Source organism: Temnothorax americanus, unplaced genomic scaffold, assembly GCF_048541705.1.
Source record: "Temnothorax americanus isolate GAGA-0224 unplaced genomic scaffold, ASM4854170v1 Scaffold35, whole genome shotgun sequence".
In the NCBI taxonomy this organism is placed as follows: Eukaryota; Metazoa; Arthropoda; class Insecta; order Hymenoptera; family Formicidae; genus Temnothorax; species Temnothorax americanus.
Window position 1 is genome coordinate 2,101,000 of NW_027509496.1, and position 13,043 is coordinate 2,114,042.

At 49.0% G+C, this 13,043-nt stretch overlaps 2 protein-coding genes across 2 annotated transcripts; one reads left to right on the top strand and one right to left on the bottom strand.

The window, feature by feature from the left end:
* Nucleotides 1-3,711: 3,711 nt before the first annotated feature.
* Nucleotides 3,712-4,330, top strand: LOC143901630 (uncharacterized). The gene has a single exon (XM_077414056.1). It carries the CDS (start codon nucleotides 3,712-3,714, stop codon nucleotides 4,207-4,209), a length of 498 nt encoding a protein of 165 aa, XP_077270182.1. The 3' UTR covers nucleotides 4,210-4,330.
* Nucleotides 4,331-5,987: 1,657 nt separating this feature from the next.
* LOC143901631 (uncharacterized) lies at nucleotides 5,988-11,117 on the bottom strand. The gene has a single exon (XM_077414057.1). It carries the CDS (start codon nucleotides 11,115-11,117, stop codon nucleotides 5,988-5,990), a length of 5,130 nt encoding a protein of 1,709 aa, XP_077270183.1.
* Between the last annotated feature and the right edge of the window lie 1,926 nt (nucleotides 11,118-13,043).

Consider the following 13,043-nt stretch of genomic DNA (forward strand, 5'->3'; position numbering starts at 1 on the left):
AATTTCGCATAACTTGAAATAGGCATATCTCCGCGAGAAATTGTATTTAAAAAACTTTTTTTTTTTTAGTCTATACTAAGAAACATTCACTAGATTTTTATTGTAGGAATTTAGGGTATAATGGGAGATCGGATCGATTAACTTAGTAGTGGAGCAGTTGTGGGATAGCATCCTAAGTGCTAGGCGTGTGGACTCCGTCCAACATTATCCTTCCCCTTCCCGCCGTCTTTGTAAAGACGTATTTTATCTCTAAAAAATTGAATAATTCAACGCACTACACAGGATGGAATGAAGTTTTCTCGCAAATGTCGCAAATGATGTGTATATATATATACGCGTAGCGTAAAAGAGTCACGGTGCGGTCTCGCTTCGCGTGTACGTGGCACGAGACACTACCGCGTGTCTCTTGATATATATTTCGTAATATTTATGGACAGTCTAAAGTTGTTATAAAGAAAAATGTTAAAGAAAATACAATGGTAAATAAATTTTTGTAATAATCTGAATTCGGGGCATTACTCGGATTAAAATAGTCAAAATGAATCTATCAGTAGCAGATTAATATTATATATCTTGATACTGTATTGTTACGCATTAGAGAGAAACACATTTTTCTGTATAATATATTATTGTTTATTACGATTTTTCTATACAAAGCCTGTACTACGTTTTATAATTAATTTCATTTAATGAAGGTATATTTTCCGAAAAAGAATATCTTTTTCTCTATCTCTTACAGCGTGCACATGAGTTGCAGATATAACCGCTAATTGAAATTTTTGTGATTCGCATTGTAAAACTAAATTATTCAGCACTATGTTTCTTGGCGAGATATATATATTTCTTGTTACTCTACTTGTTTTCTACATCTGCAACTAATATGTACATTGTGCGACAAACACAAAGATATTATTTTTCGGAATTACCTCCAATAGAATTAGTTATAAAACGTAGTACAGGCTTTGTACATTGTATAGAAAAATTGTAATGGACAATGAAATATAATACCGAAAAATATGTTTTTTAATGCGTAACAATATAATATCAAGATATATAAATCTGCTACTAATAGATACATTTTGACTCTTTTAGTCCGAGTAGAGCCCCGAAATCAGGTTATTATGAAAATTTCAATTAGGTAGAACTTCTCGGAAAAAAATCTTGCCATGCTCCAACCAACAGCTTGAAAAAAATTTCGTTATTTCCAATTTAATTTTTTAAAAGTTTGTTTTTTATTTTAAATGAGGAACTGTATGGAAAACGATTATTTCCTCTTCGTATAACACAACTTTAGAAATTAAAAAGAATATATACATCATATTAAATATGACAAATTTTATCTCAGTCATTTCAACATCGTTTTAAACAAAACAGTTACCGAAAAATGCTGTTTTCACAATAATTACACGGCCGGATATATTGATCGTAGGCCAAAACAAAGAAATACGTGTCTTCTCCTTTTCAGAACATTTCTCTAAAAAAATTATCAAACTCATTGAAGTAGGTCAGGATCCAAACATGAAAATTTAAGCGAGAATGCCTATATATGTACACAAATATTCCTGTAATTTAATATTAGGATACGCGTAGGACTAGATGGAGAGTATATACGACGTCGATCGCATCAGCTGACAATGAGTTAGAGCGAGAAGGAAAGAATGATATTCTCTCGCTCGCTCGTTCGGCGCGCCGAACTTAGCCGCGGCCGCACTTGTTATCGGATTCGATAGTATATAGTATACGGTAGCGTGTGGAAGTAATATTTTTATATAAATATTACTTTTATTTCACAATCGTTGCAAATACATTGAAATATACGCGTGTCTAAATACGTGCAAATATTTATTTCACGTAGAAAACAATACATTATCTATGTATTTATTTTCTACGTGAAATAAATCTTTAGCACATATTTAGACACGCGTATACAACAATTGTGAAATAAAAGTAAAATTTATACAAAAAGATATTACTTTTATTCTTCTACGCTACCGCATGCCACCGATCCTGTGTATTTACAAACACTGCGACCGCGTTCAAGTTCAACGTGCCGAGTGAGCGAGCGAAAGAGAGAATATTATTCCCTCCTTCTCGCTCTGACTCAGCTGATCGACACGGATAGATTTATTTTCGATGTAGATTCTTGCAAATGCGAGAGAATAAAAATCGGTGATTAGTCCATTACACATCCCCTCCTTGTAATTAACTTTAATCGTAAAAAACTATATAATTTTTTTCAATGCAAAAATTTGTATTTTTTATTCTCTTACAATGAAACGATATAGTATTTATCACTGTCTGATTTTATTATGTAATATGTTATTAGGAATATAATCGCTCTGCATTATTTTTAAACAAATTATATATACTCTTTCGATCTTTTATTATTAGGGAAAAGCATTATTTAAAATAATAGAATATTCTTTTTTTTACTTCTTATTCTTTATTATTTATATCATTTCTTATAAATACTATCTCGTTTCATTATAAGAGAATAAAGAATACGTTTTAAAAAAAATTTCGAGATATTTATTTGTTTTCAACCGACATGTGGGTAGGACGGTAGATTTCGCTTTTTGTTTCGAGTATCGAGACGCTGCCTGTTTCCAAGCGGCCAAGCACGTGGAGAAGGCGATAGTGATATGTTCGTAGTTCGTAGTTGTGCAGTGATCGCCGGCACGGATGGACGGACGGACGGACGGACGCAATGTCGAGCCTGGTCGAGCCGATATACACGTAAGAAAGGTAAGAAAATTATAATTCACATATAAACCATATATATATATAATTACAGAACATTACAGAAAAGTAAATCGTATTTTTTTTGTTACAGCAAGAAGCGAAGGTGCTATAACGACGGCGACGACATCCCTGCCGATCTTGACGACGGTATCGTCGCCGTCGCCGTCAATATCAAGGATGCCGACAGCGACGGCGATGACGCCGTCGTCAACTTCGGCAGGGACGCCGTCGTCGATATCGGCAGGGATGGCGACGGCGATGGCGCCGTCGTCAACTTCGGCAGGGATCCCGACAGCGACGACGATGACGCCGTCGTCAATTTCGGCAGGGACGCCGACAGCGACGGCGATGATACCGTCATCAATATCGGCAGGGATGCCGATAGCGACGGCGATGATACCGTCGTCAATATGGGCAGGGATGGCGACGGCAATGACCATGCCGTCGTCAACATCGGCAGGGCCGACAGCAACGGCGATGAGGCCGTCGCAAGGGCCGTCGTCAACATTGGGGATGCCGCCGCCGCTACGCAAGGTAAGCGATATTCGTTCGCCAGGTTATCCACGCGCTTGTTTGCCAGTTCGATCGCCGGATTATCCGCGCGCCCGTCGATCGCCGGGTTGTCCGCGCGCTCGTTTGCCCGTTCGATCGCCGAGTAAAGGTCGATTCAGACATAACCGTGCCGTACCCGTACCGTGCACGGACAGAAAAATTAGACAAGGATTCCTATTGTCTCCATCCTTGTCTAATTGTTCTGTCCGTGCACGGTGCGGGTACGGCACGGTTATGTCTGAATCGACCTTTATCCGCGCGATCGTTTGCCCTCAATGTTTGAGTATTCTTTCCACAAAGGAGTATACAATATACGCGAGTATATTGTATATTTCTTATTTTACGCGCGTATTTTATATTTATATATTTATATGTATTTTTATTTTTCAGTTGGTAAATAGTGTGGTGCGTCGGGCGATGCAGAGGGAGCGGAGGGGGAGGAAAGACCCGAGGTACACGCCGCAGCAGCCATCAGCGTACACATCACCGCCGCCGCCACCAGCGTACGCACCACCGCCGCCGTCACCAACGTACACAACATCGCCGCCGCCACCAACGTACGCACCACCGCCGCCGCCACCACCAACGTACACACCACCGCCGCCGCCGCCGCCGCCAGCGTACGCACCACCGCCGCCGCCACCAACATATAATATATATACGCCACCGCCTGTGCCACCAGTGCACATGCCCCCGATAGCGTACACGCTGCCGGTATACACACATCCAGAATACACGCACCCGGGATACACGCACCCGGGATACACGCACCCGGGATACACGCACCCGGGATACTCGCACCTGGGATACACCCTTCCGGGATACACACCACCGGGATACACGCCACCGGGATACATGAACACGACAGGAAATATACCGACATTCGTGCCAGGAGTATGCCCCTATACGTTGTAATTCTTGATCTTTAGTTTCAGCGTGGAAACCTTGAAATGAAATTATATTGCTCGATTTTTCTGATAAGAATTTCGAGTAATTTCAAAATTTATTACTTGGTTGCACTGTACAAAGAGCTCAAGTACGCATTATAATTTCATTTCAAGGTTTCCACGTTGAAACTAAAGATATTTTAAAATCGAATCCTTTTTTTATATGTATCAGTTGTTATAAGTGTATACCGAGCTGCGTGGCGGTATTGTGCCTTTATATTGCATTATAATTCTTGATCTTTAGTTTCAGCGTGGAAACCTTGAAATGACATATTGCTCGATTTTTCTGATAAGAATTTTGAGTAATTTCAAAATTTATTACTTGGTTGCACTGTACAAAGAGCTCAAGTACGCATTATAATCTCATTTCAAGGTTTCCACGTTGAAACAAGATATTTTAAAATCAAATCTTTTTTTTTTTATGTATCAGCTGTTACAAGTGTATACCGAGCTGCGTGGCGGAAGCGTGCCCCTATATTGTGTTGTAATTCTTGATCTTTCAGCGTGGAAACCTTGAAATGACATATTGCTCGATTTTTCTGATAAGAATTTCAAGTAATTCCAACGTTTTTTACTTGGTTGCACTGTATGTTCGAGAGCACGCGGTTGCGCGAGATAGCGCGAGGTAACGAGACGACCACAAAAACAAGGCACAAGTATCGAATAGCAAAATAAACAAATATATTTAATAAAGTCTAATATGTACAGGTCTATACAGTTTTTCCCCTTTTTTCAAAGGAAGCCGTGGAGCGCGCACAGAAGCAACGGTTAGCGATGCGGCGAAAACGTTCGAAACGCGGAACAGCGGTGTGCAAAGCGGAGTGCGAAAGCGGGTTTTCTATGATCTGCGAGCGAAATCGATTCCGCGGCGCGAGGACGGTCCTTTTAACATCTCCGAGGCGAAACTCCCTCCCTGCGGGTTTCCTAGAATTTCGGGAGGGTGATTGGCCGTCGGAGGCCCGCGTCATGGGGCCGACGTCACCGATTTCACGTGGCGACCCGACGGGGTCGTCACCTGTTTTCGAGTGCTTTGTGTATAGCATGGATCTTTCCTTTGTTCTAGCGTTGTTGTTTGACTTTATTATTGATGGCAATGTTAAAGTTTCTGAAAAGCGAATCTCGAAAGATCCATGCTATACCGAACGTTTCCTTGCCAAATTTCATGCGACGATTTCACGCGAACATTAGTTACTTTCACCGTATAAAATATGAGCACGAAATTTATTGCAAGCGTGCAAGTGCTGACATGCAGCCGAACGCGATGCTACTTTGTCGCGATGCTGCGTTTGCGATCTCAAACATCCCGCCCGCCTCGTCATGCCTGACGAAACAGGCCGGTATGGTCGATGGCTCGCTCGATGAGGCGCCCGACGTCGCGGTTGAAAATCGATATGCGGTCGATTTGCTCGCACGCGATTCTGGCACGTGGTGCAGGCGAGCGCCGGCGGCGTGGTGCGCCTGCGCAGTGTCACAACGCGCGTCGATCCCGAGCGAGACACATAAACAGTCGCGATATGTGCGTAACGCGAATTCGGTAACGTGCGAAACGCGAAGTGAAGTGAAGTGATGCGCGAAAGTGATTTCGTGTGTTGCACAAATCGTCGAGTCGAGTCGGAGAACAGAAATGAGCGCTTGCGTGATTTAACTTGGGCAGAGGGCCGAAACGGACGAATACGTGACATAAATGTGAAGAATTGAAGGCTGAAGGCCGATAAAACAATAAAGTGACAGCGAGTGTCGGCGAGCTCACGCATCCGTCGGCGGCGGCTGGTCCTCCGTCCCGGGGAGAAGCACGAGTTTGCACAGTGGTCGCACGAGCTCTGACGTTGAGGTGCGGATTGTCGCCACGCGAACAATGCCATCGTCGCCGGGGTGCACTCGAATGATGCGGGCCAGTGGCCATCGACTCGGTGGTGTGCTCTCGGCGCGTACCAAGCACAGAGAGCCGACGGCAGGTGCGTCCTCGGGTTTGGTCCATTTTGGGCGAGATGTCATCCCGTTGATGTACTCGTGCGACCACCGTGACCAAAAGTGATCGCGCATCTTTTGGAGGTGTTGCCACCGTGAGAGTGAGCTCCCGGCGACGTCATTCAAGGCGGGCTCGGGCACGGCCAGAAGAGGAGCGCCGATCAGGAAGTGCCCTGGCGTGAGGGCGGATATGTCGTCCGGATCGTCGGACAAAGCCTGCAGCGGCCTGGAATTCAGGCAGGCTTCGACCTGAGCGAGGAGGGTGCTCATTTCCTCAAAGGTGAGCGTGGTCTCCCCAATGACCCGACGGAGATGGAACTTCGTCGACTTGACGGCAGCCTCCCACAATCCGCCGAAGTGTGGTGCAGCCGGCGGGTTAAAATGCCATTTGACGCCTTCCGTGGCAGCGACGTGGGCAAGGCGGCGGCCGTCGGCGGATGATGCTCGGAAGAGCTCTCGCAGGACTCGGTCGGCTCCCACGAAATTGGTGCCGCAATCCGAGTACAGCTCCTCGCAGAGGCCCCGACGGGAGATGAAGCGACGGAAGGCGGCGAGGAAGGCTTCCGTCGTGTAGTCCGAGACGACGTCCAGATGCACCGCCTTGGTGCAGAGGCACACGAACACGGCTATGAACGCCTTGTGCGCTCGGTGTCCGCGGCCTTTGCTCGTGCGGATGAGGATCGGGCCGGCGTAGTCCAAGCCGGTTCGGAGGAATGGGCGCGCCGGAGTGACTCGGCCCCTCGGGAGGTCGCCCATCGGCGGTTGCGGTGCCGCGGCTCGCCAGCGGGTGCAGGTGATGCAGCGATGCAGCCGCTGTTTGACAACTGAGCGGCCTCGAGGGATCCAGAAGCGGAGGCGGAGCAAGCCGAGGGTGAGCTGCACTCCTCCGTGCAGAGTTCGACGGTGGCACGACTCAACGAGCAGCCGAGTGAGCCACGAGGACGGAGGTGCGATCATCGGATGTCGCTCATCGGTTGAAAGCATGGCATGCTTGAGGCGGCCTCCGACTCTCAGAACCCCGTTGTCATCCAGGAACGGACTCAGGCTCGTCAATGAACTTCGGTGTGACACTGTGCGGTTTGCCGAAAGTGCCGTGATCTCGGAGGCGAAGTGCCGTGCCTGCACGACACGGAGCCAGAGAATCAGTGCGTCGTCGATCTCGTCCGATCGCAACGTGAGTGTGGTGGTGCGGGAAGCGGTGCGTCGCCAGCGGGAGCACCAAGCTGTGACTCGTAGAAGCCGGTGCAGCGAGGAAAATCTGAGAAGCATCTCGGGTTCTTCCTCGATTTTCTCGGTGGCGACGTGTGCCGCGACTCTCTGTTCGGGCAGATCGGCGTCGGGCATCGCAGGGTCCTCGCTCGGCCACAGAGATCGGTCCTCGCGAAGCCAGGCGGGTCCGGTCCACCACAGGGGGTGGTCCAGCAGTTCACCTGGAGTGATCCCTCTGGAGGCGCAGTCCGCAGGGTTGTCCCGCCCGGGGACATGTTGCCATTGAGCATCCGGCAGCTTCTGCTGGATGTGGGCCACGCGGTTCGCCACGTAAGTCTTCCAGCGGGAGGCGTGCCCCCGGATCCAGTGCAGTGTCACCTTCGAATCTGACCAGAGAAAAATGGGTGCTGCGAACAAACGTAACGTTGATCGAGTGTGACACGCGAGAGAAGTGAGCAAGGCGGCGGCAGTGAGTTCGAGGCGTGGTAGTGTCACCAGCTTGACCGGTGCCACCTTGTTTTTCGCGGCCAGCAAGTGGAGTGCCACGGAGCCGCCTCGAGTGATTCGGAGATACACGGCCGCGGCGTATCCTCGCTCGGACGCGTCGGCAAAGCCGTGCAGCTCAACCAGCGCGCTCTCGTCTCCGCTGCCAAGCCAGCGGTTCACGCGCAGTTGAGATAGGAGAGGCAGTTCCTCGAGGAAGAGCCTCCAGCAGTCCGCGTCGGCGGCGGGAAGTGGATCGTCCCAATCCAGCCGCTGTAACCACGCGGACTGAATCAAAATTTTCGCGCGAATCACAACGGGAGCCAGCCATCCCAGAGGATCGAAGAGACGTGCCGTCTCCGAGAGAACGCGTCTTTTTGTGAACGACGTGACAGTGCGCGGGTGAATCGCGAACGCGAATGTGTCTTCGGTCGGGTGCCACAACAGTCCGAGGGTAGAAAAACTTTCGCTTTCCCACGAGTGCGGTTCATGGCGAAGTCGGTGCTCGGGAGGAATTCCCGACAGCACTTCCTCGTCGTTCGCGGCCCACTTTCGAAGCGGGAACCCGCCCGCCGTGCACAACCCGCGGAGCTCGGTTTGTTTCGCGACCGCGAGTGACAAAGTGTTCGCGCCCGAGACAACGTCGTCCACGTAAGTGTCCTCGCGCAAAGTGATTGCTCCCTGCGGATAGCGCGATTGTTCGTCGTGGGCCAGCTGTTTTAGCGTTCGGATGGCCAAGAAGGGCGCGCACGCGAGACCGTACGTCACCGTCAGGAGCCAGAACACGCACACGCGGTCGCGGAGGGTGCAACGCCAGAGTATGCTCTGGTATTTCCTGTCGTCCGGGTGGATGAGGATCTGCCGGTACATCTTTTCGATGTCCGTGACGAAGGCGTAGCGGTGCCACCGCCAGCGCATCAGGACATCGGCTAGAACGGGCAGCAGGTTGGCGCCCACGAGGAGGTGTTGGTTTAGCGACTCGCCGGACGTCGTCAGCTGCGACCCGTTGAATACCACCCTGAGCTTGGTGGAGGTGCTCGATTCTCGGAGCACACCATGGTGAGGTAGGTAGCACTCGGGCATGATTTTGCAGTCTGGAGAACCGGAAGCTAACTCCATGTGTTTCAGCTCCTCGTATTCCCGCATGAACTGGCGGTAGAGCTCGCCGAACCGGGGGTCCCTCTCGCATTTCCGCTCCATTGCGGTGAGCAGGCGTTCAGCTGGCCGGCGTGTCTCCGACAACTTTGTCGGCTCCTTGGAGAACGGCAATCGAACCACGTACCTCCCCGTCTCCGTGCGAGAGTGCGTTTTCCCGTAGAAGTCCTCGCACTTCTGTTCGTCAGGCGTGAGGGCGGCGGGAGCGGAAGGCTCCGCTTCTTGCTCCCAGAAGCGGCGCACGAGATCGGCCAACTCGTGGTCGGCCGTCGCAAGGAAGCTGCCGCGCGTGTGGAGGGCTGAGGCACCGCAGCCACCGGAGAGAATCCACCCGAAGGCCGTCTTCTGCGCGATCGGAGCGTGCGGTCCGCCCTTTCGAATGCCCTCTTCGAGGATGGTGGAGCACACTTCTGCTCCGAGAAGTAGCTCGACCGGGTCTCCAGCCGAAAACTGCGCATCGGCTAGAGGCAGCCCTTTGAGATGGGGCCACGTGGCGGGGCTCTTCGTCGCCGAGCCTTGGTAGAGAGAAAGACGGGGCAGCACGAACGCGACGGCGGTAATCGTGGCTCCGGTCGTCACGGACGTAAGGCTCACCGTCACCTTCCCGCGGGTTGACCCGGATTTCGACCCACCGATTCCGAAAATCGACACGGCGGAGCGAGATCGTTGCAGGTGCAAGCGCTGCACGAGAGATTCGGCGACAATTGAGACCTCAGACCCTTGGTCGATGAGGGCTCGCACAGGGTGAGGGTCTCCATGGCGGTCGGCGATGGTCACTCGCGCGGTTGCGAGGAGGATCGCCTTGCGGTCGTCAGCAGAGCGCACGGCGGACAGCGCGCTGACCTCGGTAGACGGCGACGCGGGAACGTAGGCTTCGTGAAGCATCGTGTGATGCCGAGCCTTACACGTGAAGCAGTTTTTCGACGATTGGCACTTCGCGACGGTGTGGTTGCCAAGGCAATTAAAACACAGCCGACTGGACTCTACAACCGTCTTTCGCTCGGTTGCGGACTTGGCTTTGAAATCGCTGCACGTCATCAGCGAGTGTTTCCCCTTGCACAGGGCGCACTGCGGATCGGAGCTGTCTTTCGACCCTTGTTTCGCGACGTGGGTCTTCGCGGACCGAGTGGAATCGGAAGCTTTCGCGGCGGGTTTCGGTCTCGCGGCGTTTAGCGTGAGGATGCGCTTCGACATGAAGTCCGTGAGCTTCTCGTGTTCCGGCGGCTCGACGGAGTCCGAGACAAACGATTCCCACTCGAGTCGCGTACGCTGATCGAAGAGCTCAACAACCAGGTGGTTGAAGAGGTCCATTCCGTGGGACTTTATGGGCCTCCCGATGCTCTCCTGCGCATTGACTGCGGTGGTGACGGCGTTATGGATGCGGCTCAGCTCGTCAGCGGTTTCTCCTTTCATTTTCGCCACGGCGGTAAACGTGGCGAAGTTGGAGCGTATCAACTCCCGCTTGTTCTCAAAATGTTTATTAAGAATAGCCCACGCGCGGTCGTAATTGTCCCCGGTCACCGTTAATGAGCTCACTAATTTTTCAGCGGGCCCTCGCAGACACGATCGGAGGTAATGGAGCCGCTCAACGTTCGAAATCGACGAATTCTCACCGATGACCGACTTGAAGAGGTCTCGAAACGACGGCCACTCCTCATACGCGCCCGAAAAGTTCCGCAACTGAATACGCGGCAGTGACGTTTTGGGAGCGTGATCGCTGCTTTGCTCCGTTCCAACCGGCACTCTAAGCGACGCGGGTTTGAGTTTGCTTTCGAGCCCGAGAAGCAAACCGCGTTGATGCGCGTAAGTGTTTTCAACGGTGTCGACAAAGTCATTTTTTGCGTACTCACTCTCGCTGTAGAGTTGCCCGTAGCATGCCCGAATGAGGTCGTGATTTGACTCAAATTTGGCCCACAGGTCGTCGAGAATGCGGATGCGAGTGCTCACCGTGCCGAGGTTGAGCTTGTCTGCACCCAGCTTTCGGAGGTTGTCCATGGCGCGGGAGATGCGGCCGTGGATGTCGTACTGGCTGTTCAGCAAGGCGCTCTGATCCATGCTCATCTTGGCGGTCACTCGTCGAGGATGCACTCCCGAAGTCGCGGTTGCCGGTATTATCCGGCTCGAAGGACCAGAAATGTTCGAGAGCACGCGGTTGCGCGAGATAGCGCGAGGTAACGAGACGACCACAAAAACAAGGCACAAGTATCGAATAGCAAAATAAACAAATATATTTAATAAAGTCTAATATGTACAGGTCTATACAGTTTTTCCCTTTTTTTCAAAGGAAGCCGTGGAGCGCGCACAGAAGCAACGGTTAGCGATGCGGCGAAAACGTTCGAAACGCGGAACAGCGGTGTGCAAAGCGGAGTGCGAAAGCGGGTTTTCTATGATCTGCGAGCGAAATCGATTCCGCGGCGCGAGGACGGTCCTTTTAACATCTCCGAGGCGAAACTCCCTCCCTGCGGGTTTCCTAGAATTTCGGGAGGGTGATTGGCCGTCGGAGGCCCGCGTCATGGGGCCGACGTCACCGATTTCACGTGGCGACCCGACGGGGTCGTCACCTGTTTTCGAGTGCTTTGTGTATAGCATGGATCTTTCCTTTGTTCTAGCGTTGTTGTTTGACTTTATTATTGATGGCAATGTTAAAGTTTCTGAAAAGCGAATCTCGAAAGATCCATGCTATACCGAACGTTTCCTTGCCAAATTTCATGCGACGATTTCACGCGAACATTAGTTACTTTCACCGTATAAAATATGAGCACGAAATTTATTGCAAGCGTGCAAGTGCTGACATGCAGCCGAACGCGATGCTACTTTGTCGCGATGCTGCGTTTGCGATCTCAAACACTGTACAAAGAGCTCAAGTACGCAATATAATCTCATTTCAAGGTTTCCACGTTGAAACTAAAGATATTTTAAAAAGAAATCTTTTTTTTTTATGTATCAGCTGTTACAAGTGTATACCGAGCTGCGTGGCGGAAGCGTGCCTTTATATTGCATTGTAATTCTTGATCTTTGGTTTCAGCGTGGAAACCTTGAAATGACATATTGCTCGATTTTTCTGATAAGAATTTCAAGTAATTCCAACGTTTTTTACTTGGTTGCACTGTACAAAGAGCTCAAGTACGCAATATAATCTCATTTCAAGGTTTCCACGTTGAAACTAAAGATATTTTAAAATAAAATCCTTTTTTTTATGTATCAGCTGTTACAAGTGTATACCGAGCTGCGTGGCGGTATTGTGCCTTTATATTGCATTATAATTCTTGATCTTTATTTTCAGCGTGGAAACCTTGAAATGACATATTGCTACATTTTTCTGATAAGAATTTCGAGTAATTTCAAAATTTATTACTTGGTTGCACTGTACAAAGAGCTCAAGTACGCAATATAATCTCATTTCAAGGTTCCAACGTTGAAACTAAAGATATTTTAAAATCAAATCCTTTTTTTTTATGTATCAGCTGTTACAAGTGTATACCGAGCTGCGTGGCGGAAGCGTGCCCCTATATTGTGTTGTAATTCTTGATCTTTCAGCGTGAAAACCTTGAAATGACATATTGCTACATTTTTCTGATAAGAATTTCAAGTAATTCCAACGTTTTTTACTTGGTTGCACTGTACAAAGAGCTCAATAAGTTTAACGCAATATAATGTCATTTCAAGGTTTCCACGTTGAAACTAAAAATATTTTAAAATAAATAACATTTTTCTTTATATGTATTACTGGTTTTATTTATACTTTGTTTCACAAATTGTCAACATCAAGTATGTATGCCATTATGCGTGGCGGGAGTATGCTTCTATATGTTATAATTCTTGATCAAATTATTTCATGTAAAAATTGATAATAAATAAATAAATAAATTGATAATTAAATATATTCTAAAACACCAAATTTCCAAAAAGTTCAAATTTTATTTTACTGACTACGATACCCTGTATACTACAGAGAGAGAAAGAGAGAGAGAGAGAGAGAGAGAGAGA